General features: G+C 43.0%; 1 protein-coding gene and 1 long non-coding RNA gene across 2 annotated transcripts in view; one reads left to right on the forward strand and one right to left on the reverse strand.

The window, feature by feature from the left end:
- LOC138949189 (von Hippel-Lindau disease tumor suppressor-like) overlaps positions 1 to 26774 on the forward strand; it is a 66923-nt gene that overhangs the window by 19667 nt on the left and 20482 nt on the right. The window contains exons 2-3 of the mRNA XM_070320967.1: positions 5948 to 6156; positions 12291 to 12561. Of these exons, the coding sequence (XP_070177068.1) occupies positions 6061 to 6156; positions 12291 to 12561 (367 nt within the window). The 5' untranslated portion in view covers positions 5948 to 6060. The remainder of the gene's footprint in view (positions 1 to 5947; positions 6157 to 12290; positions 12562 to 26774) is intronic.
- Positions 18580 to 19533, reverse strand: LOC138948108 (uncharacterized). The gene is made up of 2 exons (XR_011449887.1): positions 19328 to 19533; positions 18580 to 19086 (listed from the first exon to the last, which is right to left on the reverse strand). It is a non-coding gene; the product is annotated as an uncharacterized lncRNA (long non-coding RNA).

The following is a 26774-nucleotide window of genomic DNA, read 5'->3' on the forward strand; positions in this document are numbered from 1 at the left end:
CCTCTTAGGCCTCCAAGGCCTCCCTGGCCTCCAAGGCCTCCCTGGCCTCCAAGGCCTCCCTGGCCTCCAAGGCCTCCCTGGCCTCCAAGGCCTCCCTGGCCTCGTGGCCTCCAAGGAGATAAAGACTTGGAGGGACCTTTACACTCAGTAAAGAGCAGGACGCAGGGGACGCTTTATCCACCTTTGCGAGGGCGAATTTAGAACAGAGGAGGTGTCCTCTCTGCACATTGTCCTTTCGGTCATGTACAGACGGGATCTGTTTCTCTCCCATGCCTAGCTTTATGCGGTATCAACGAGAAACTCCCTTAGTTCTTCACCCTTGGTGGATGGGTCTCTCTTAGGCCTCCTGGCTTGGGAGGTCAGGAGGTAGGAGATAGAGACTCGTAGGGACCTTCAGGTCTCTTCCTTTGCTCTTCAAGGTTTGAAGCAGCAAAACAGGCTCTGCTTAAGCAGACTCAGCCTTTCAGGCTAAGTCCTCAGCTCAGGCTTTAACTGGAGAGGTTGTTCTTTCTCAGGCGTTGTAGTCTGTATTGGAACAACAGCTGGCCTTAGGGCATCCGGGTTTTTTAGCCTATGCTGGCGCAACAGCCATTCCTCCCGTTGGCGGTGGTGGCTGTTGTTTGTTGTTTGTTTTTATGGACTCGGCCCTGGTGGGTCTTTCGCCGAATTGGACTCTGTCTTTCTTTGGCGATCGGACTTGCTTGAGTGTTTCGTCCAAACTTAAGGTTTACTTGAGTTGGCCTCGGAAGTTGCATTCAGATTTTCCTGAGTTTGCATTGGCTTTGGCAATGCATGGTGAGGAGCCTTTCTTGTGGCCTATCACTTTCTCAGCTTTATTGGCTAACCCTCTCCTTTCAGCAGAGGTCTAGTTAATGCTCCGGTTTTCTGGGTGCGGGCCTTTAGTCCAGCATCTTTTATGGCCTGTCTACGGGCTTTACGGCTCTCAGTCTTAGCCCGGGTAATAGTCTCTTGACTGGCACGGGCGACTACGGTCTCCGTGTACCTAGTTTTTGTGTCTCCCTCTTCTCCCTCATCCTGGCATGAGGCGAGTCGGGGCGACTTCCGGTGGTTTGGGTTGCCTGTTACGGCTTCCTTCTACCACTTGCAACTATTACGGACGCTGGTTGGCTTTACGGTTTTTCCGTTTTTCTTCCCAGCTTGTTTTCTGGTTTAGGTTTTTGAGTTTCATTCAATTACCTACAAGCAGACTGCTCTGCGAACACTGACTTTTTGTCATTTCGTTTAGGGTCGCCGGTCACATCAAGCTTTGGCTACGGCGGCTTTCGCTTTCCGGTGCTTACGCACTATCTTAGGTCGCTGCTTCCTCTTTTTACCTCTCTCTCTGCTTTCGCAGGGACCGGTAGAGGACGACCGGTGACCGTTTCCTTTTGAGTTTTTCTCATTGAGTCGGACTCTTACTCATGGAGCATTTCCAGGCTGTTAGCATTTCCTTCCAATAGAAAGGGGGGGGGGGGTCAGCTTGTCTTTCCCTCTACTCGGATCGGGCTTATTCAAGGCTTGGGTCCTTTCCGGACTGTTTTTTACGGTTCAGGAGATTGGAAGAAGTGCTGGGCACAGCTTACCGGCTCTCTGAGGTTGTCTTTCGCATTTTTTGCCTGAGAGACATTGCGGCTGTCAATCAGGATGGTTCTCGGTCCTCTTTCTGTCACTTGGCAGTGGGCCAGTTCCTGGCAAGGGTGTTAGAGTGAGGCAGATGTTTTCTGTCTCACCGGGTCCTTTCCTGACTTTTGGCAGTGGGCCAGTCTATGGCAAGGGGTTTTCTTTCCCTCCGCCTTGGCGTAGCTATCTGCTATCTTTCCCCTATGCGCGGCCCGAGCTCATTTTCCAGGGCCTGGGCCTCCTCCTGGCCGTTTTACGGTCTAGGAGGTTGGATGACGCCCTGCGCACAGCTTACTGGCGCTCGGCTTTTGTCTTTATCAGTTTTCGTAGGGAGACTTTGCTGCCTCCTGTCAGGATGGACCTCGGTCCATTACTGCCTTGGGGGTAGCTGAAGGATGTCTCTCCAGAACTTAAGAGTGAGTTTGAACTTTTTTGATCTTACCCACCACCTTGTTGGAGTTATCTGCTAATCATGTGATTCGGAGTAAGAATATGTAATTTAATGGAAAATTTTTAATTAAATTTTCATTTGATTAATATACTTACCCGAATCACATGGGTAATTCCCTCCCGCCTGCCCCGCTTTATAGTTTCTTAGTATTCTATAAGTCGATTGATCTGTGTATCATGTGACCAGGCACCAATAGTGACGTAGTTCACCTACTAATGGGAGGCAACCGTAGGTGGCAAGTACCATGGTGCTGTCACTTTTTTAGTTGAGGTTGCTTCCCTTAGACTTAGACGGGTAAGCTTTTATCAGGACCTAGCATCTCCAAGTAAGTCAATGCTAATCATGTGATTCGGGTAAGTATATTAATCAAATGAAAATTTAATTAAAAATTTTCCAGTTAATATCATTTTGATACTTATTTCATTTTTCACATAAAATCCAATTAATTTATTTAGTTTTCTGATAAAAATGATTCGTCAAGCTGATCTTAAATAAAAAACCAATGGGTCCAAAACTAGGACTTCTGAGCTCAATACAGTCGGAATCGGTTATAACGTAGCTCAGGGGAAACTGTTTTTTATACGTTATAACCGGTCTACATTATAACCGGTTAGATCAGTTATAACGTAGATAAGAGGAAACAATACATTATAACCGATTTTCCCCCTTTTTGAGTCACTTGAGAAAAAGTGACTCTATGTAATCGGTCAGTGTTAGTCTGTCCGGCCGGCCGGCCGTCCGTAGACACCACCTTAACGTTGGACTTTTCTCGGAAACTATCAAAGCGATCGGGCTCATATTTTGTTTAGTCGTGACCTCCAATGACCTCTACATTTTAACGATGGTTTCGTTGACCTTTGACCTTTTTCAAGGTCACAGGTCAGCGTCAAAGGAAAAATTAGACATTTTATATCTTTGACAAAGTTCATCGGATGTGATTGAAACTTTGTAGGATTATTCTTTACATCAAAGTATTTACATCTGTAGCCTTTTACGAACGTTATCAGAAAAACAAGGGAGATAACTAGCCTTTTCTGTTCGGCAACACACAACTTAACGTTGGGCTTTTCTCGGAAACTATAAAAGTGACCGGGCTCAAATTTTATGTGAACGTGACTCCCAGTGACCTCTACACTTTGACGTCTGCTTTGGTGACCTTTGACCTTTTTCAAGGTCACAGGTATGTCTTGAAGGAAAAAAATTGAAATATCATATCTCTGAAACTATTCATCGGATTTGATTCAAACTTTATAGGATTATTCTTTACATCAGGTATGCATTGTGTTGTGAATAGCAATTTCTTCCTGTCCATCTGATGCCTCATATAATATTCAGAACTACGAAAGTGACTCGATCGAGCGTTTGCTCTTCTTGTTAACGTTAATATGGTAAAATGTGGTCAAATAAGTATTGTTTTCTGTTGCATACGTCATATTCGTCATATCATTGAACTTTTCATTAGAGGGTATTATTACCAATTCAGTGCCCCATATGGCTTTTTGACCAATCAGGACGGATTCTAGGTGACCCTCTAAATGTTATAACGTTCAGGCAGGGACCCTTTTTGTTTATGACGCTAAAAATTAACAAGACAAAGTAAAAATTTAAATCAACAATATCAGCGTGATTTATTCTAAAGAATGACACTTCAAATGCTGTCATATAATACTCTCTTTATCAAAAAAATACCGAAAAGCGAGTTTTGTCGGTGGGTGCATTACGGAACAGCAAGGCACCGCCCATCGTCTGAGTGTGCAATGCCGACCGCTCACTTGAAATCTAAATGATCAAAGTTCGGAAAAATCAAGTAAAATTGCGTCACTCGCTTTACATCAAATGTATCTTTACGTCATTTCCCATCCGTCTGGAGTCGGTTCTAAATCTGTCGCTCTCTGTTCAACGAGAAAAAGCGAAGAAACCGAAACGCATGTTCAACATGGTTTATCTTGTGAGATTGTTGTGTGTCAAACGCATCTGACCTGTGAATATTCATCACGTCAGGTGTGTTACTCTGATTGGCTGACTCAGGTCACGAGAATTCTTTGACTGACAGGCATAATCAGGTATAAGCGCTCAAGTTTCCATTGCGGCTGTTCTGTCTAATTCGCGGGGTCGCTTCGAAATTTCTTTTGGTAGAATTAAACGGTGTTAGCAAATGATAACAGACATGTCTCACAAACGATATCAGCATTCGCCTAAAAGGCTCATGCTTGATATCTTTTTTCTCGACATGTCTTGTTATCATTTGCTAACAGTCAGCATATTAGAAATAACTCATACTGTCATAATCGGACATGAGAGAGAGTGTCGTTAGTTTGTACTGTTTATTACGGGTGTTCGTCAGTGGTGTATCAGTGTGTGTGTGAGGGTTGGGTAGACATTGCGACTACTGATGCATGGCAAGTGCTCTTGTGTCGTTAGTTTGTGCTGTTTATTACGGGTGTTGTTCAGTGGTGTGTGTGTGTGGGGGGGGGGGGGGAGGGAGGGAGAGAGAGAGAGAGAGAGAGAGAGAGGATACAAGTAAGAAAAGTAATTGCAACATTTACGTCTTTTTTATTTTCATAAAAACATGTTGTTTAACTATAACGATGTGTCAATAAAAAAAATACTGATTTCAAACAAACCCTCTAATTGGAGGGATAAATCATAAAAGTTGCTCATGAATTGTTTAAAGAATACTGAAAGAAAATACGATTATTTTTGGAAAGTATACCTTTACTGTGTATCACGTTTACAATACAAATCAAGCTACCACGTAATAATAATAATCCTCGACTTTGGGACAAGAATACAAATTTCCGAGGTGCTTAAAAATTGCAACTGATACAAACCCAGGCAACTCATTGTCATTGTAGGAGAACAAAAGTTGTAATACACAGTGTTCTAGATGAGCAGAGAGCACAGGCGTATCAAAAATATATCGAGAAAACCATTGTCGTAGCAAGCAAAACATTGATCGTTTTAAAAATCTGTCAACATACAACGATAATTTAATCAATAAACTTCTGTTTAATGTTTAATAAAAATGTTTGTGTTGTTGTAAACGGGCTTGTCCTTAGAATAAAGTAAATGGGAATTTCTGTAGCGAGTCATCCAAAGATATCTTTGGATGGTCAAGGGAGTGAACTGGTAAGAGTTAAGGCCACATCCAAACGGCTGGATGGGTAGTCACGCTTCAGGAAGAAATCGGACATCTCTGCCTCTGTCTTCTCAAAATCATCGGTGTCTGAACAGATACGGCGCAGTCTCAGGAACTGAGAAAAGGGAATGCTACGGATGGTAGAAGGGGGGTGAGAGGAATGGAAAGTGGGGTATGCACTCACATCAGAGTCTTTATAATGCTCAAAAGGTACTTATTTCGATGGAGTTAAAGGTCATAGCTTTAATTTGATGTATTGGTTGTTGGAATTAGTTATGGATTGTACAGGTAGTGCCAGAAAACACAGATTCCAGCCATATTGAGGCCGATTTTTCCTCCCTGCCGGACCTGCATGCTTTCATTACTGACCGCGACCCCAGGAAAAAGCATCGTTCGCTCATAAGTAGCTGAAACTTCCACTGCATTTGATTCTCCTTTGACTATGGGTTTTGCCTTCTGGCCTCTGCGCTTACTTGAATTGTCTTCTTGACAACGATTAAAACGTTGAAAACATGACGCTTGGACTTGAGCTTCATTCCTTCTTACCTTCCACTCACCACTACACATAGTTTTATTCAGTTTTCAGCTCAACTATCTATAGGTCTGTCTCTTTCTATTACCTGTTATTTTAACATCAAATCCCCTAACGGAAGAAGATTAAAATAAAGGTGAAGAGTTATCCTGGCATGGTAACTGCCAAACATCAGTTTCAGGATGTGTTTGTTTTCACTTTTCAGACTCCAAAACAACACTGGTGTTTTTTGTTGAGAATGTCAACTTTGGGGGAGAAATTAAGAGACCACTCCACAGCAGGCATGTGATTGCTAGCTTGTTGGCACAGCTTTATAAGATGTCAGCGACGGACCAGGCTGATGGCCCGTCCACAAGCAGACCTCAACAGCCCAGACGACACAACCCACCTAGGCTGCAGTCTGGTCGCTCACAGGTTGGGTCTTAGTTTTAATGTTGCATTAATTTTAACACAATGAAGAGTGAGTGTTTTAATTACTTTATTGTTCACTTGGAATGTGTTGACCCTGCATTGTACCACATTCAGGTGTGTGGAGTTAGATTTATAATGGCAGGTTTCACGGTTTTCATCACACCACCTCACATTTTCACAACAGTAACAAACATTTAATACAGTTAAAAAAATGTATTTATTTGCAAGTTTAATCATTAATGAATGCAAAAAAATCCCTATCAGGGATAGCGGACACCTGTCAGCTGACATATACGCACCGATATGACCCCCCCTAAATTTGACCAAATTATAAACAGTTTCTGAAGACACACAGCCATTGGCAAAAGCAATTATGGTCTACATACACTTTAAGTTGTTTAACAGTATTGCTATTGAGCTTAATAAATGAAATCTGATTAATATTTACATTATAAAAAGGCTTAAAACGATAGCGCTGAACCAAACTTGACTGTCGTGGCAAAATTCCAACAATAGCGCAATTTCGCCACCTCCAGCATTTTTCTTACCCTACGATCGAATTTGAGAAGAGAGTGGAACCATCACGAGCGTAAGTTCAAACCCAGTACAATCCTTCATGCTATCTATCAAAGCGAATGCAAATTAACAACCTTTTCAGCACAAAACAAGTGTTACAGACCTGTCAACCCCTTCCAAGGCCAACCTGTACTAATATGATTAAAAACTGTAATCAGGGCAACAATCCCTTACACACTCCCAAAAAATGAACACACGCAAACCTGAGTTCACACGCAAGACTCGCAATTCCCTCGCACGACATAAAAAAGAAGAAAGACCAGCTGGTAAATACTCAACATTTATTTTGTATTCATAAAACACATCTGATTTAGCATTGATGAATACATATAACTACTGTAAAACGCACTCACACAACTACCACTGTCCACTGACCAGGAAAAATCACAGTCCAGTCTCACCTGATCACTTTAAGCTTAAATGTATAACACAGTCACACCCACACAACTACTACTGTTCACCAGGAAAAATCACAGTCCAGTCTCTCCAGATCACTTTAAGTTTAAGCTTAAATGTATAACACAGTCACACCCACACAATTACTTTGTACTACTGTTCACCAGGAAAAATCACAGTCCAGTCTCACTAGATCACTTCAAGCATGACACTTGTTGTAGGTAGCAGTAGCTGACTTTGCCGTGGCAAGCAGATTGACTGTGGTAATGGTTTCATGGCATTGGCTTGTGTCACATCTTCTTCCGTTGGAAGGCGGCTGTCTCGTTTCTGGAAATGTTGGTTCACATGCTTGAACTGTTTCGAACGAATCAATGCATGATTGTTTGTGTACCGCCGTTTCAAAAAGCTGCTTCAAGTCGTAGTGACCAGAAGCAGCAACTTTCACTTTGATTTGCGAGCCACATGGCACGCACAAACTGTTCTCCTTTCCCTTGTCCGATGATCGCACAACACCAAAGTACGTTTTCTCCCACTCCGACATGTGCTGACCATGTCCGGCTTTCTTTCTTTTCTTCGCTGGCCTCTCCATCTTCAGTTGTAGCACGAAAAGTGACGCGAATCGTTGTCTGTCGCTGAAGTAAGTTGTGTAAACAAAGACCAAATCTCGCGACACGGAAGTAGCGGATTGGGCCACAGCGCCCTCTATGATACCTTCTGCGCATGCGCACAAGCTCAGTTACAGTCTTTTTCTGTTGGTTGTTGTCGTCTGCTAAACAGAAACGAATCTGATGATCGGTTTCGAATCTTTGTTCGGGTTTTGAATTTTCCCGTACAATTCCCGTACAATTTGGTTTACCCGTACAGCTAGGCCTTGTACGCCGTACACACCAAAATTTGAGTAAATCCCGTACAAAATACGGGAAAACCGTACAGGTTGACAGGTCTGGTGTTAAACTGCCTGAAATGAGTGCATCGCGATCGTTGGAAAACGCTATTGTTGGTGACAGACACACTTTCATTCAGTTTTTAAAGAGAACAAAGCAAACTTAGCAGCAAAATGCATCATCAGTCGAACGAGTTCAAAATGGCGCGTGCGTAGGAATACGTGTCAAGGTCATAACTGTGAAAACGAGACAATAACCTCAACTAAAAAAAAAATTGCTATATATATCGTGTTTTTTTTCACCCGACGCCCCCCGGATAGCGATAGCAACATTCGTTTTCAGTTCCAAAACAAGAATTTGACATTTCCATTGCCGTAATTCTGTTCTGTATGTTTATTTACACACAAAAACATATGTTTGTGGAAGAAAAGAGTGCGTATGCAAAAACTAGGAGGTAAATTGGTTTCCCGTCGTGGCGTATTTCTCCCGACCGACGCTTTCGAGCATGAGCGGTGATTTTTGACATCACGATAAAGTCATAAAAAAATAGTTTTTTTACAAATGTTTATATGATTATGACTCGAATTGCATTCCTTTCAAACAATTATCAGGTCTTGATTTTAAAACCTGTGTGGGTTGATACTTTTCGTGTCTCATGATTACGTGATGGTAAAAATCGGGAAATCACGTCTGTCGCAAATTGAACGATAGCAATGTTATTTTAGATCATAACAAAGCACAAAAAACACAAAATGCGCTGACATTGTCTTTTCTATGTCTTTATTCCACCACAAGCAAAAATATACCAAGCATGTTACACAATGCAATCTAAAACAGAAATGATAAGCATACAAACTTTCGATCCAGTGACCAAAGCAATACTGTGAAACCTGCCTTATTCACAATGTCATATTGAAGATGCATGTTTTGTTCACTTACTTCAGAAGACAGACACATTTAATGATGCCATTCTTGAAACATTATACGTTAATTGGATCTGTGATCCAAACATGGCTTTTGGTCAATCGAGATGGGCGAGTGGAATAAACTGCCATCGAGATTGACCAAAAGGCATGTTTGGATCACAGATCCAATTAACATATATATCTCGACATTCACTGGTCTTGGGGTTTTTGTTTTCAAAGAAGAAAGAAACTTGCTTGAACATGGACCACTTCTCCGAGCAAAATCAACAAACCTAATCACTCGCATTCCACCTCAAGGTCTCGGCCAACCAAGACTATGGCATACTCGTACCAAAGCCGCCGAATGGTACCGTAAACCAAGAATAGTGACGTAAGAGAATAGAATGTCGTCTTTTGATTTGGAACGTGACGTGTTTCAGAACTTCTTCTGGACAACTCGGATGGTCTTCTGCGTAGTGGTTGGCACGAGATTCTTTTTCTTCTTCGACAGTTCATCCTCCGATACTGTAGCAAAACGTTTCATCTTTTTTTCACTTTCGAGTATGCGGACGACTGAACTTGACCGCTAAAAAGTAGTCCTTTCGGTATTATTACGCTGAGTCTGAACATGAGGTCTGAACATTGTTTTTAGGCAGGATCTAGGTGAAAGCGAGGCTGTTCTTATCTCTGTGTACAGTCGAGAGAGAGAGAAATACATGTCGAGACATTATACGTTAATTGGATCTGTGATCCAAACATGGCTTTTGGTCAATCGAGATGGAAGTTTATTCCACAAGCCCGTAGGGCGAGTGGAATAAACTGCCATCGAGATTGACCAAAAGGCAGGGGTGTTGCAGGTAGCTCTGTCTCCTCCTTGGGGATGAAGCTACCAGGGGAAGGGATTGTGTTGGAGGTGCGGGTAGAGGGGTAGCCCTCCCGGTGCTCCCCCTTGGACCTCCCTAGTCTAGGACCCTGGGTCTTCGCGAGGTGGCCTTTGTGGCGTAATCCCTCCGGACTAGCATAACGTTTTCCTATCCCAAGACCGACCGTGCGTGGTCTATGACCACATCCTCTACGAGGTGACCCTATCAACTAGGCAGCGCAAGCCCCTAGGCGAAACACGGCGGATCTAGAGGAGAGAACCTCGATAAAAAACCTGAGCTGCCATGAAGACGGAGCATGTTGGCTGAGGACAGCGGGCAGACCTCCTGTGCCGACACCCATCTACAGGAGAAAACCAGGCATGCACGCATCAAACCCAACATGGCCATAAAGCCGGGAACGCAGAAGAAGAAGAAGTCCAAAAGGCATGTTTGGATCACAGATCCAATTAACATATATATCTCGACATTCACTGGTCTTAGGGTTTTTGTTTTCAAAGAAGAAAGAAACTTGCTTGAACACGGACCACTTCTCTGAGCAAAATCAACAAACCTAATCACTCGCATTCCACCTCAAGGTCTCGGCAGACCAAGACTATGGCATACTCGTAGCAAAGCCGCCGAATGGTACCGTAAACCAAGAATAGTGACGTAAGAGAATAGAATGTCGTCTTTTGATTTGGAACGTGACGTGTTTCAGAACTTCTTCTGTACAACTCGGATGGTCTTCTGCGTAGTGGTTGGCACGAGATTCTTTTTCTTCTTCGACAGTTCATCCTCCGATACTGTAGCAAAACGTTTCATCTTTTTTTCACTTTCGAATATGCGGACGACTGAACTTGACCGCTAAAAAGTAGTCCTTTTGGTATTATTACGCCGAGTCTGAACATGAGGTCTGAACATTGTTTTTAGGCAGGATCTAGGTGAAAGCGAGGCTGTTCTTATCTCTGTGTACAGTCGAGAGAGATCCGAGAGAAATACATGTCGAGACATATGTTTTTGTTTTGTTTTATCTTTGGTTTTTGGTTTTTTCTGTTAAAGGTGCATTGCATTTTGCACATTGCAAGACATTATTTGCAAGAGATGTATAACCCTTTCTGAAGATGTACAGTAAAACCTGAGTCTAGCGGACCCTTGTTGGAACGGCCACCTGCTACATACGGACAGTTTAACATGGAACGAACACAATTTCAACAATAACTAACCTTTAACGGACGGACACGTGATGAAGGAGTGGGAGTCCGGGGCACGAAGCGACCAAGAAACTGTGAAACGTCGGAAAACGCAATAACGATTTGAAAAAGTCCTGGATGCCTGTTTGTTTGGCTCGTCCAGCTTCCCTAAGCTTGACGTCTTCAAGCATGGACTTCAGCATGAAGGCAGCATTCACATACCTGTATAAGTGGTCCACTGACGGGCAGATTCTTCGATCTTGCAGTACAAAACCACTCCCATACCACGTTGTTCAGGTCTTAGTGGACCACTTATACAGGTATGTGAATGCTGCCTTCACGCTGAAGTCCATGCTTGAAGACGTCAAGCTTAGGGAAGCTGGACGAGCCAAACAAACAGGCATCCAGGACTTTTTCAAATCGTCTTGATGAACACTATTCAATTCAATTTAATTTAATCTTGTTTTAATTCCTGTCACCGCCCTCAATCTGTGCCTTGTACAATGATCTGGTAATTTTATTTAAGTTTTTACCTTGTGTTTTGTGTTGAAAAATGAATACATACTCCAGGATTGACAAAAAGTGTCTTGTACATTTTACGTGCTCTTTGTAAAATATTGCCCCGGCCCCTCCACCTGTGAAGAAAGGACACCCGTCTAATATGGACTTGCACCATTACCATACCCCAAGGGTGTCCTTTAGAGACAGGTTTTACTGTACTAAACATCGATTAAGCCAACTGGAGACGCTATAAGTTGTACTTACTGGAATCAATTCTAGGATTTACGCCAGTGTTTTCTCAGCTCTTCATGCTGTTCACATGCTTTCATCGGCTGTAAGAAAGCTGTTGGTTCTGTATTTCCTGAAAAAAGCTAATGGGCGTTTTCCATGGGGCAATTTCTCACTGTTGAGAAACCAGTGTTGATTTTATCAGGATGGAAAATGAATGAATGGCGTCACGTGCTGTTTTGTCATAATGAATATGTCGTAATCTTTTTATGCGCATCCTATCTTCCGCGCTCTCTCATATTAACTCTCTCTCTGTGCATTAAATCAAAAGTGTTTTAATATTGTGGACGGAACACGACGACAAGCGATATTGAATGTTGCTGTTAAAACGCTAGCGACGTTGAAACGTCAATGACCATGCAGCTTAAGATCAGGCTGGTGTTTCTTTCAAGTCGCTATTGTTTATGTGACTGAAAACTTCTATCATCCTTTATACAATTTCAATGTAATGAATATAGCAGTATATATTCCATTGAACGCTATGTGGCTCTGATTTACAGTTACACAGCTGATCTTTCTTATGAAAAATTTCAGGTTCACTCATTTGTGCGCTTTGTCAACCAAACGCTGCGCAAAGTGGACATAGTGTGGCTGAACTATGAGGGCGCTCGTGTCCGCTACAAGACGCTACAGCCAGACCAGTTTGTGGATGTCAACACATTTGTCGGACACCCTTGGATCTTCCGTGATGCTGACACTGGGGACAAATTGATGGTTCAACTGCAAGAGGTCTTTGAACCCATTGGCTACAATATCAACGAAGGCTGGCCTCCGCAGAGAAGAGTGGTCAGGATTTCCATTCCAGGTAAGAGTCGAGCTACGTTATGCAAGTTATAAACCTCGACTTTTATCTCTCTTTTGAGAAAATATTGGTAGACAAGATTTAGGTGCAAGTGGAAAGGAGAAAGAATGAAGCTCAAGCCCAAGCATCTTGTTTTCAACTTTTTATTGTGTTCAAGATGAAAGCACAAGAAAGTGCAGAGGCCGGGGAAACCCCACAGTCGTGTTGAAATCAAATAGAGTGGAGTGTTCAGCTACTAATGAGTGAATGATGCAAAGTCCTGTCCCTGGGCCAGTATTGATAGCCGTTGCTTGGACTACAATGAAAGCATGCACAGTCCGGCTGGGAGGAAATTCAGCCTCAAAACGGCTGGAATCGCAGAATCTGTTTCTGGCACTATTACTTCCAATCGATTATCTCATAAAAAGACATAACCATTCCTAAAAACCAGTACATCAAATAAAATCTTTGATCTTTAAGAAAAAGGCAAAAATAAGTTTGAGAGAACTAATTTCTTTCAAAGCTACAACGAGACATGGTCAAAAGAAAAAGGACGCTTTGGTCAAGGCAAGTAAACAACAAACAAATCACAATCTTACTAACACATGGCATGAACACAACACCGGGGGCCCGGTAGCTCAGTTGGTAGAGCACTGGACTTGTGATCGAAAGGTCCCAGGTTCGAATTCGGGCCGGGACGGACACGGGTCAACTTTATGTGCAGACCCAGAGACATAAGCCATGTCCCACCCCCGTGTCATCACAATGGCACGTAAAAGACCTTGGTCATTCTGCCATAAGTGCAGGTGGCTGAATACACCTAAACACGCAGACACCTGGGTAGCACGACTCCGTTGCTGCTAGCTTTCCACTGGGAGGAAGCGACCCGAATTTCCCAGCGATGGGACAATAAAGTAATGAAAATGAAAATGAAATGAAAACCAGAAAGAGGAACGCGACATTCTAACACCCTCCTAACGAGGCTTTTATCTGAACGCATCAAACAAACACAACACAAGAACATCAGCTCAGCCATAAAGTTGCGTAACTGAACATGTGCAGGCGAGGTACCCATCTCTCTGTAGGAGGGGTGGCTTTAACTTGAAATTGTCATAGACTAGCCTGAAGTGGATGGACAGCTAAGCACGTTTACAATCTACAGGTGTCTGGACATGTGCATATCAATATTTGACTGAGAACAGATAATGACTTTAGGCAAAACACAAAACGATCAGCAAAACTTAAACGAGACACAAATGACAGAAGAACATTATAACGAATTAGTAGCCAGTTTTGCACTTCGCTACAAAAGAAAGAAAAACATTATAGTGTCGACAGAACACGACTCTCGTTAAGTCAAATGAAGTTGCTCGTGTCATCGACGTTATGTGCCTAAGACACTGTTGCAGTCACCAATGTTTGGTTGAAAAGTTGCTGTCTACGTCATCATTTGGGCTCACCAGGGATGGCCAAATTGTACGCCTGGCCAGTGAAATTTCTGGTCAAATGTAAAACAAACAACTTTCGTTTTTACGATCGAGTTTTCAAGTCATTGAAACACTTTACAATGCAGAAATTTCTGTTGTCTGCAAAAACACCACTTCGTTGTAGGGAAACGAGAACAAGGTTCCTATCTCAGATCCTCTTCTGGCATTTTATTTATTGTTCGCACAGCGGCTGGGCTGTTTGTACTTTCGCAACTGATTTCAATGCCTATCATCAGGTGAACCCGCATACAAAAATAACTTGATAAGTCTGATGCCGAAAGGAAGGAGATAAACAAACAGTATATCAGTGAGGAACAGAAAAAGAACACTGGCGAGTAGTCAGAGTTCGATGGGGAGACGATGGCGGGTTCTCTTTTGTAAAAGATTTCCAAGAACACAGAAAGAACACATTTTTAACTGGAACAACAATGCTTAAATTGGAAAATATAAAGTTGCGCGAAACATAGATTTGCTCACTGTTTGAGTGCAAATTTCACGACAAATGGAACCAAAACAAAAGGCAGACAAGATGCCAGCTGGGAAATACTATTCATCGCTGACCACAACCCACTTGTTGATCGTATCACCACTATTTTGCGTGTATGAATAAACCTGACAGTCAATCATACTATTACAGTGCCATAATTTTGTGTGTGTGGTCAAAAATAAAGTACAATTGTACAAGATATTGCACTCTTATTATGTACTGTTGCTTGGTGTCTTAAGGATGCTTAAAGGCAAAAAAGGGAGAAAGAAAACAATGAGTCTAGACTTTCAGGGGCTTCCGATCTCTGTTGCACAAATTCTTCTTCTCTTCACATCGTGTCCAATTATTGCGTTTAAAGCATGTGTGATTAAACTTGTTTTGAAAGAAACAAGTTTACAATAAGAATCTAGAGACCTGTATCAATTTGTGCATAGAATACTTAGTTTGACTTTTGTAAAAAATAAGGAATTACAAATGTTCATTGAAGGGGACACAGTTCAGTTTGACAGCATCTTTTTTTAATCAAAAATAATGTCTGCCCCTTGAATCTATTCTAAGAATTTTGCTTTGATATGCATTCTGCACTTCTGCTCATAACAACGACAACATGATTACTGGGAAGGATGTGGTGTCTTAATGTGCATCACACAATTGTAGATGAATGACTTTAAATGTTGTTGTTTTTAGAACCAGCTGATACAATTTCTACGCTAAAAAAACTTAGAAGTTTAAAAACTTTAAAAAACAGAAGAAAAAAAGTTGAAATAGAACATCGCTGACATAATCTTATGCTCGTAACAAGTTGATTTAGAGAGGCATATAAACAGACATGGAGATCCAGCTTTCAGTCACGTAGTCTTTTCATAACACAAATTAAATTACATATCTTATCCCGACTCACATCTAGCATTAACCTCTGGTTTAAGTGCCGGGACGCTGAACTACGCTTCACCCCTTAAGGGGAAGTAACCCTAAAAAAGAACAGCCTAGACCCCGTAAACTGGGTCACAGGTCAAGGCCATACTGTCACGTGACTGAGCACGCGAGACCGCCGCCGCCATATTGGAATACTTCACTCTTTCCTCAGCGGTCCTAGCGCTAGGACGTTGTTCTCTCGAGCTACGCATTTTGGCTTTCAGCCTGCTGCCTGGTTGGCAGTTTTTCTTCACCCCGGTTCTTCTTCACGGTCTCTGCTTCTACGGCTGTATTGGTGAGATCGTTCTTTGTTTGTTTTAATTGAATTTTTGCCTTGTGTCCGTCAACTTTGTTGTTGTTGTTCTACACTCTGTGAGTTGTTTCCAACATGGCGGACAAAGAGAAGATAAAGCCTAATACTCGACAGTTAGTTGCTGATTCTTCCCCTGCTAGCAGTCAGATAAAGGTAAACCCAAAGGGACAACGGTTACGCTTGTAAAACCGGTGTCTAATTTTTCACTTTCGGTTGATTTTGTTGAACCAGCAAGCCCTACCATGCCTGTTCTAAAAGAATCTAAAGCAGGAGTAGGGCTCGTTCGGCTAAGCCTAAGAAGAGTGATAAGCAAGATTTCTCTTCCCTTTTCTCTTCTTTCTCTTCGCATATGAATACCATGTTTTCTCAACAGCAGCAACTTGCCGCCGTTCTACAGGCTACGCGAGACAAGTTGCGTTCGCTGTCCAAGGGTGTTGGCGATGTTTCTTCACTTTCCCGCTTCCGGTTGCCTCTGTCGGCCACAGTCACGTCAGCGGACTTGCGGGCGGAAGAACTGGTGCACGCCAGCTTCGGAGAGATGGTCCCTCGGGACACTGTTGCTTCTGCACAGCAGGCACTCTCCTCAGGTACATTGGGTTCGCCGGTAGCCAGGCTCTTTGGCGAAAGCGTTCCGCATAGACCGCAACTAGTAGCTCCCCCGCCTCATAGGTCAGGGAGTGAAAGTTCGACATACCTGGGGCAAACGACTCACACGAAGCGGAGCTCATGGGGTGTTGACGCGGGAATGCAATCGATGTTACATGGGTTCGCCGGTAGCCAGGCTCTTTGGCGAAAGCGTTCCGCATAGACCGCAACTAGTAGCTCCCCCGCCTCATAGGTCAGGGAGTGAAAGTTCGACATACCCGGGGCATACGACTCATACGAAGCGGAGCTCACGGGATGTTGACGCGGGAATGCAATCGATGTTTCATTGATCTGGAGACCAAGGTGCACACGGGCTGTCTATGACTTCCCCCGTCGGTGTACTTGCGTCACCACTTCCGCCTGGGCAGGAAGTTTGGCTCCATGCAGGCTCTGCACCGAAGTTCTACTTCCGGTTTGCAGTCAGCCTCGCTTCCGGTTGTTCATGTCCAAGACTCGGCGAGTCACGCGGACTTTTCGACTCATACAGAAGTGGAGTCGGAGCTCGACGATCATCTCTCATTCAATGATGACGACGTTGAGTTCCAATTACCGTCAAAGCTGAAGCCAACCTTAGCTATTGCAGCACAGGTCGCTTACAATATTTTCCTGACGGCGTTGTTTCATAGGCTGGGCTTGTCTTACCCCCACCATCAGCGGTGGGTGACTTCCGCCCAGCACCAACAGCAGCTGAAGGTTTTCAGTTCTCTGAGTCTTCTTTAGTTGCTTATGAGCTCTCTAATATTTTAGCAAGCTTTCCAGGCACGGCGAGCTCCCTGCCTGTCGGCACGGTGCCTCTCCTCTCTGCTCATGGTCAGGCTCCAGTCGCTGCTAAGCCTTGGCTTGTCACTGTCCAACTTCCACAGGCTAGTGTATCTGCCCTTGCGCGCAGGTTTTCACTCAGCCGTCGGCCTCAGAACCTTTTTGACACTTTTGCCCTACCGAGTGCAGCCCTTCCGGTCACGCCGTAGCTGTCCACTCTTAGGGAGGACGGTTACCGTCAAGACAGACCTTGTGGTTTGGAAGAGACAGGCAGGTACCCTCTTGATCTTGCCTCTCTCTCTGAGACACTCCTTTGGACACTCTCTCGTTCGATTAGGTCTTCCCTGGATCCGTTTGAGTTCCGGAATGACGCAAGTGTTAAAGACGTTTCGGCCTTAGCTAAGGTCAACACAGAGCAGATGTCTGTCCCGGCACGCCGTTTCTCCCACGTTCCGGGTAATCGTAGCACTTTGTTCTTTCCTGTCCACAGCTTACGACGTCAACCCTTTGGGGTTCTAGGTCGTTGGGGGCAGTGATGCTTTGTATCTTACTTCCTGTTCAGCTTCGGCTGTCTCGGATGGTAATTAGGTTTTGTACGTGATGGCATCTATTATACAGCTTGCGTCGGTCCCCGCGTCTGACTTTTGGTCTTTCATCGATGAACAGACTAGTTCTGGTTTTTCGGCCAAACTCAGGGTTACTCTCGATTTGGCAGCTAAATTAATTCCATGTTTTTTCTTGAAGACACTTCGTCTTTGGAATCTTTTGACAGGTTGGCTTCCTGGTTTCCCGTATGCCGACCAGTAGTTGCTTTGATTTCTGTTTTTGGCTTTGTTACGTAGTCATTTGCCTACAAGCAGACTGACCTACGGGCACTGCGGCTTTCAGCCATTTCGTTCATGCCACTCCAGGCTTCGGCCTTTGTGTTTCCCGCACGTTCGGTTGCTGACGTTCAACCAGAATCGCGGCTTCCTCGTACTATCTCCATCTGCTCATGCATGGACTGGAGAGGATGACTTGTGGTCAGTTGGACTTATCGTTTTCCGTTTCGCTCAGCACACAGACCTCTTTTTATCACGAAACTTTTTTGGTTTACTACGAGTCTGATCAGCATTCTACTTAGGTAGAAAGCGGATGACAGACTTTATTTGAGTAGTGAGACGGTCATTCACGACAGCTGTCGGCCTTTGAATGCACTCTTTTTTGGCCTCTTTAGGAGGTCGTTCGGACTTTCTTTTAACTTCTTCTGTTTTGGCAAGAAGATTGTCGCAGGTCAGTTTTCGTCAGCCTGTTTCTTTCTGCGTGCGCCTTCCAAAGGAAGTTTATGGAAGGAAAACACGCCGCCTTTTCGTATTAGCTAAAGAAACAGGTACTGCCTTGACTTTACTTTCCTTCACTCTTTCCCATGCTCTCGAAGTAGCGGAGAAAGGTCAACATTGGTTTACATAATTTAATACATGGATAGTGTTAATAAGATTCTTGCAATGCAGCACACATTAATCAGGTTAGTCTATATTTTTGCTAAATATCAGTATCGTACTAAATGTATCACACACTGTTCAAGCTAGGTCATGTTACTTGCATCACAGCACACTCTGATCAAATGTCTATTGCTGCTGGATTTCAATTCTGTCATGGTAATCTAACGTGACTCCGCTGCCGCAAACGTTCTTCAGAACTTTCCCTTGGAGGACATCAAAACAAAAGGAATACACATAATGTTTATGAAGTTTTGACTTAGCTCGATGTCATTGAAAAGGTACTCGAGATGACGTGCAGCACTTGACTGGTCTTGAAGACCGCGCTCCTGGTTTGGGTCATCACTCTTCTTCTCAAGACACCATCATCAAGTTAATAGCAGTAGTAGTCTGGTTACATCTCTCTCCACAATTACGGCAACATGAGGAAGAGGAAGATGAATGAATCAATTGGACCGTGGGTTCCTGAAACAGATCAAAGGGCCATATGTGTTACCTACACAGCCTGTCTAAAAGACTTGGTTTGTTCATATTTTATTATCGTTCTCATTCTATTACTGTGTTTCGGAAAATGGGGATTTGGCAACAGCGCACATTCAAACGTACACAACTTGACAACAACACAATGTACATGACTGACACGATACACTCATCTCCGCCCAGATCCCGTGGAACGATTGTCGATGTAATAATCACAGTCACTTACCTTCAAAGAAGGGGAACGGCTTTTCTTCCAAGCGTTCTTCGTTCCGTGGACTTGCGGAAAACGACCCTCTCGTGAAACGATTTTAGTTTACGTCAGTACACTTGGATACGTCACATGAATACGTCACTTGGCTACGTCGTGTAATGCGCGAGTAGTCTCGGTTGCCTATTCTATTCTTGACAGGTTCGCGCTTCAGAATATCGATTCATGACAAAGATTTAAAGTCAGTTTGTGGGCTACAGGTCTGCCGGTTTTGGCACTCTTGTTTAACTTACTCGACGGGTATTGACAGTCCAGTTCATAGCCATGGTCTTTCTTTGGCTTTTTCTGTCACAACCCATGAGGGTTATGAGTCCTTGTCTTTCTTAGACTTGGACTCTTAACGCAGGAAGCAGGACTGCGTCATACACTCGGTCTTGCTTGGGTAGACACTCAAAGCAGGTCATGCACCAGCAGTAGCCTACTTTTGGCTAATCGTTTGGATCAAGCTGGATTCACAGCTTGGTTCTTTGGAGGTGTTTGTCCCTTATAGTTTAGGAACTTCAGGGACGCTTATGCTCTATCTTGAGGGGTTTTTCCTCGCCAATGAGGGCTTGATATCTTGTACTCAGGTATCACCCGTTTATCGGGAGGAGATCGGTCACGTCTTTCTTGAGCTGACGTCTATCTCCTAGGCCTGGGGGGCTTCACGCCTTCCCGAGGTCTCACATACTTTGACATTATGTTTTGACGGTAGCCTACAGGGTTCGTCCTAATCAGTTTTGAGTGGACAGCCTTACGCACTGATCGTTCCATGTTCGGCACAACAGCAAGCGCCCACTTTGACGCTTGCTCCCTTCCTTGTCGATTAAATTTTCATAGCTACTTGCTAGTGAAAATTAAGTTAAGACTTTTGCCGCTTTTGCTTAAGCCGCATTGGTTTGTTGAGCAATCTCGGTTCATTTTTTGATGAGAGGTTGCAGTCTCGCCGGTCTACAAATTATTTCCTTTGTTTACGGTTTTAAGACGTTCTTTCGACTCTTCTTTGTAAAGAGTCTAGTTTGTCAGATGGTTTTTTGTCTTGCATCTTTCCATTGAACAAGGGACAAGTGTTTGTCTCTGGTTCATTACGAACATTAGCGTCTACCTCATGGGACTATGGTGCTGTGGTTTACTCAAGCCATAATCCTTTAGTGTTTCACTCCTCGGAGGGTGTTTCACTTGTGGTCATTTGGAACTCTTTGTTCTATGCAAGCGGGAGACGCACAGGTTCGTTTTGTTTTACTCGCTCGCATCGGAAGACATGTCTTGTTGTCTTCCGAACTTTCACAGCTCTCTTTTGAGTTAGGACTGTCTTCCTGGTCTTGCTGTTTGCAAGAGATTGTTCACTCTTTTCGTCAGCTACGATCAAGACAGGTTAGTGAGGTTGGTGCTCTTTTCGGCTTCTGGAAGACGTAACTCACGAATCTTAAGGTTTTTCACTCGGCTGTTTCACTCAGGTCTCAACAGACTTTATGTGAAAGGGTTATTTATCTAATTTGACCTTATCTGGTGGTTTTTTACTATCATTAGCAATCTGTGGGTGGTTGCAACCAACAAAAAAAAAACAAAAAAAAAAAGTTCACGAGGATGCTAAGATGTTCCATGAACTTTTGTTGTTGACGGAAGACGATGTTTCATTAGTCTGGAGAAACATCGTTCAGAACTAGACAAGACATTTCTCTTTTTACGCCCAGCGTGAAAAGGGCCCTGTCTTCAAGCCTTTTGTCTTTTGTTTATCAGTCCCAGCTTGGGATTTCTTCTTCTTTTGGAGTTCTTTTGAAGAGACATAGAATTTTGAGACATGCAAGCCTTTCTTTTATAGGAAGGCTCGTATACTCTTTTTTTGTCGGTGCTCACTTCTCTTTGATGGGGCAGTGATTTACGTACTTTTTGGGTCTCACGCAAGATATTGAGTATTTTGGACATACTCATTCTTGCATGGCTCATTTTGGAGTGCCAGACCAGTTCTTTGGTTCTTTCGTTTTGGACGGATAGAATCAAATTTGTGCAAGGAAGCACTGGCTAGATGGGCTTTCACACTCATTAAACAAGCTTATGAGTGTGGCAGTCAATGGGGGGGGAGCGTTCTGTCCTTCCTCTGAGTTCGCCTAGAACTCATGGGGCCTGAGCTTGGGCTCTTTTATTCGGCGGTTCTGCGACCAGGCAATTAAATCTCGATCGGCCTCACATAGGTGTTTTGGACGTTTTTTAGGACGTCTTTCTTTATTTCTTTTGGCGGGTTTTCTAATACCCGCTGGGATGGTAGTGGTTGCTTTCCAGTCCTGGTTGAAGCAGGCCGGTTTCTTACTAGAAATAAGTGAGTTTCACTGAGAATCTGTTTACTCGTCAGGATGGGACCAACACCTTTCCGGCTTTGGTAGCCGCAGGGCAGGTTCTCTCCAACTTGTAGAGTGAGTTTCTTTCCCATCACCTACATTAGCAATCTGCTAGATGTGAGTCGGGATAAGATATGTAATTTAATCGAAAATTTTAAAAGTAAATTTTGATTTGATTAATATACTTACCCGACTCACATCGTTAATACCCTCCCGCCTACCCCGCTCTAATTTACCCTAAAAATGAACGTTTCGCTTCGTTTCGAGTGAAGTATTCCAATATGGCGGCGGCGGTCTCGCGTGCTCAGTCACGTGACGGTATGGCCTTGACCTGTGACCCAGTTTACGGGGTCTAGGCTGTTCTTTTTTAGGGTTACTTCCCCTTAAGGGGTGAAGCGTAGTTCAGCGTCCCGGCACTTAAACCAAAGGTTAATGCTAGATGTGAGTCGGGTAAGTATATTAATCAAATCAAAATTTACTTTTAAAATTTTCGAATCTGCTGCATCAGAGCTCTGTGAGCATGCAGGGATGGCCAAATCTCAGAAATTTAACACACCAGGCGGGGCGTGCGAGTTTACAACATGAAAGTCGCTAGCCCGTCAGAAATTTCACTAGCCCATTACATACCATCTGTGCAACACTTGTTGGACCCATGATCTGAGCTGTTTACATATAAGAGATTGCACCAGTATGAGATGTGTGCGCGCATCCTGTCATCTGCTACAGAATGTCAACTCTCCTTGTAATTGTGCAAGGCTGTTTTGTTATGTCTTTGAGAGTGTCTATGGTAGCGAAATGTACATATATGGCTATAAAGAGGAATTTTGTTTGATTGTTTATTTATCTCCACACTTGTACCAAGGACTCAGCTAGTGTATATTGATGTCAGCATTGGAATGTCCATTTTCTTCAGTAGCTTGTCATATGGTGACAGCATCACAGCAGAAGGAAAGAAAACAAGTAGTCGCGTAAGGCGAAAATACAACATTTAGTCAAGCTCAGTCGAACTCACAGAATGAAACTGAACACATTGCATTTTTTCCGCAAGACCGTACACTCGTAGCATCGTCTGTCCACCGCTCGTGGCAAAGGCAGTGAAATTGACAATCCAGAAAAGCGCAGTAGCGGTTGCGCTGAGGAGGATAGCACGCTTTTCTATATCTCTATTCTTTTTAACTCTCTGAACGTGTTTTTAATCCAAACATATCATATCTATATGTTTTTGGAATCAGGAACGGACAAGGAATAAGATGAAATTGTTTTTAAATCGATTTCGGAAATTTAATTTTAATCATAATTTTTATATTTTTAATTTTCAGAGGTTGTTTTTAATCTGAATATAACATATTTATATGTTTTTGGAATCAGAAAATGATAAAGAATACGATAAACGTAATTTTGGATCGTTTTATAAAAAATAATTTTAATTACAATTTTCAGATATTTAATGACCAAAGTCATTAATTAATTTTTAAGCCTCCAATCTGAAATGCAATACCAAAGTCCGGCCTTCGTCGAAGATTGCTTGGCCAAAATGTCAATCAATTTGATTGAAAAATGAGGGTGTGACAGTGCCGCCTCAACTTTTACAAAATGCCGGATATGACGTCATCAAAGACATTTATCGAAAAAAATAAAAAAATGTCTGGGGATCTTCTAGTAGCAGTGTTCAAATGTCGAAGCTGCTTTTCCCAGTTTTACCTAAGAGACCGACTGTATTTTGTGTTATTGTATTTGTCAGACTTGATTGTACCAAGCCCCTACACATGTTGTAATGCGCTTAGAGCCAAATATTTTAGTTTTTTGTAAGGGATAGGCGCAATATAAATACACTTTATTATTATTATTATTATTTAAGTTATTGAGACATCCCAGTGCACTAAGGGATTTATAGAGCAAATCGAGAAAATTCATTATTGAACGAAGCGCATAGCGCTGAGTTCAATAATTATTTTCGAGATTTGCTCTATAAATCCCTTAGTGCACTGGGATTGTTTCAATAACGATATTGTCAGTACCGCCATAGAAAAAAGAAGATTCCAAGCGCACATTTTGCAACGCGCATTTGAATAGGCATAACTGTGTGGTCAGGTCGTGTACAGTAAAGATCTACTTTTGTGTGGGGTGTCTCAAGTGTGTCGTGCTTTCGTCACACGCATTTTAATTTCTGTTGGTAAATTCCAGTGTAGCGTTAATCTGAACAGTGATGATCTTTCAGAGGGACCTCATTTGAACTCGAAGAAAGGGCTGTGCTCTTCATTATTTGCGATTCGAAACCTCCAGTCGAGCTTCGACGGATTGACTGTGCGGAGTGACTCCCCTTGAATTGACTCGAAGCCGCGGGACTCGACGGTTCGCACATTTTCAAAACAAATGTGGCATATTTTCGTGTTGTATCTTCATTCATCGGGGAGTCTGATACTAAATATGAACGGTAAGAATGCTCTGAACCCTACACGTATTATATCCCCATCGTTTTTTCGTTCACATTTGCCCAACATGTTAATTTGCTGAGCGGGGTTTATGTCGTCTGCTAGGGCAATCAAACCACTGCATGCAGTCTGCACTGACTGAGTCTGCACGCACGAGGCACGCTGGTAATAAGTCTTATAATGGTAAGAACGTTCTGAACCCTACACGTTTTCGATTACGATTGTTCTTGCCTTGAAATAATAATTCGGAAACCATTCATTTACTGAACTGATGCAGTCGTATTTCAGTGTAGTCAGTGCGGCTACGTATGACAGAGTCGATCGAGTCAGTCTTCCAAACTGGTCTAGCTGGTACGTTATCGGAATAACACTTGTGTTTTCTGCTAGCGGGTGGGAATTTTATATTAACTCATCATTTGGTAATGTGGATGATAAGCTACATGCCACTAACACGATGAGAAGAATCTATGCAAGTCGGCGAGAATTAGATGAAACCCAGCGGCTTCTATTTTTAGATCAGTGGCAGCCGCACTGTGGCACAGGCACATGCAATCTGTCAGAAAAAAACCCACTTCTGCTTTAATTGAGAAGTAGGGAATTTATGGTCATTTGGTATTGTGGAGAATATAAGCTACATGTCAGTAATTAATTCTTAGGATGAGAGCACAGTCTTGCTTAGGTAAAGGGCGTAAGAATACGCTCTGTGGAAAAGTTAGCGCACTCCAAGAGTGCGCTAACAGTTTTAGCGCATCGCCATTAGCCAATCAACTGGTTCACATCAGTCATGTGACACCAGTACTTACTGACAATTATTATTATCATACCCAGGAACTCTCATGAAAAATTTCATAAAAATCGGTCTAGTAGTTTACTCTGAATCGCTCTACACACACACACAGACACACACACACACACACATACACCACGACCCTCGTCTCGATTCCCCCCTCTATGTTAAAACATTTAGTCAAAACTTGACTAAATGTAAAAATGATCTGTGAGTGAGTGTTAGGTGAAATTTCAATGATTGATATATGGCCAGGAATCTGTCAGTGTGTCCAAAAAGTGTTACACAAACACCATTTTTTAGACTTGCTTTATCTTATTAATGTTGTGGGTAAGGAAGGATATGTGGTTTTTAGCAGAATAAAACTGTTTTTATTGGTATGGGCCGCCTGGGGGGGGTCAGTATAGTGCCTCAAGCACTTAAGGTATGTATGTTACATTAAATTACATATTCTTACTCCGAATCACATATATCACTCACCATGAAATCTGAGATGCTAAGGTCTGAAAACGCTTACCCGTCTAACATTTTTAAAGGGAAGCAACCCCATCACCAAAAGAGCTAAGAATAGCCATGGTAATGAGCACATACTCTGAGAGTTACCTCCCATTGGTGTGTACTACGTCACTACCTCTATCACCACGTGGCTACAATCATACGACTTTTTCAGCACTGAGGATCAGGTTGTTGATTTTTGGCGCTCTCGTGGCTGTGTGGTTTGGTGTTTGTTTGACACCCTCCGGCCACTTACCCGTCTTACTTGCCTTCTGCTTCGTTAGTTGGTGAGCTCTTTCCTTTTTGGTCATTATTTTGACAGGAATTTTGTTGTAGTTGCTGACTTTTCGTCCGTTTTTGGACTTGCAAATTTTTCAGTAACTTTTTGTTTGGCCGCCATTTTCGTTGACAGCATGGCTGACAGTGATAAAATGTGGCAAGGCCGATGTAATGGTGAGGTAATCCTATATTATCCCATGACCTGCCTCTTTGTGTCTGTTAGCTGAGGAGGTGATTATTCTGCATATTCCATCACAACCATATGGATATCCCATCACAACCGAGTTTCGATCTCAACTGTCATTGGTCATTGTCTTTGATTTCAGAGTACAATTGAATAATTTATAGAGGTCATCTGCATATTCAGAGTTTACAGATGGACTACGTTTTTCAACATACGACCGAAATATTTTGTGGTGTCAAAGTCAATATCACGTTTAGGTACAGGCCTACACGTGTCAATATTGAGAAAATAAAGAATACTTCATACGATACGCAGGATTTAAAGAGCGGAGTCGAGATATTTCGCTGGCTGAAGCGACTGCATGGTCAAAGGCATGTTCAACTAGTATCGCGAGTGGGATCAAAGGACGATACTCCCTAATTTTTACACAGACAGCCATCTACACAGAACCGTGAGAGAGAGAGAGCGAGAGAGAGAGAGAGAGAGAGAGAGAGAGAGAGAGAGAGAGAGAGAAATCAAAACACAACCCAGTCACCTGGTAGTTCGAAAACTCAATCTGAAACTGACATCGATTGTCGAAGGCATGCCTGCGGTGCATAACTCTGGAAAAGTTGTCGTAGCTGGGAACCCGTTGAGATCCATTCCAACGCCAAAAAAATTATCAGAAGACTCACCATGAAGTCAAATCAAACGTTAGGTTTTCTCATTTGGTTATTTGCTTTGGCTTTAAGTGTATTGCTTCGATTGATAGCTGAATCTGCTTGCAACCGTGCTGTTCAAGACTGTTCGAACTGTCGTCTGCTAGACGGGCTTGTGTGAATCCGAGTCGAGTCAGCTGCGGGGTTCAGCGACAAATGAGGGAGTGGCACCAAAATGAAAAGAAGTTGGAGATACAGTTAAGATATATGGGAAA

The sequence above is a fragment of the Littorina saxatilis genome, linkage group LG15 (genome assembly GCF_037325665.1).
Source record: "Littorina saxatilis isolate snail1 linkage group LG15, US_GU_Lsax_2.0, whole genome shotgun sequence".
NCBI lineage: Eukaryota > Metazoa > Mollusca > Gastropoda > Littorinimorpha > Littorinidae > Littorina > Littorina saxatilis.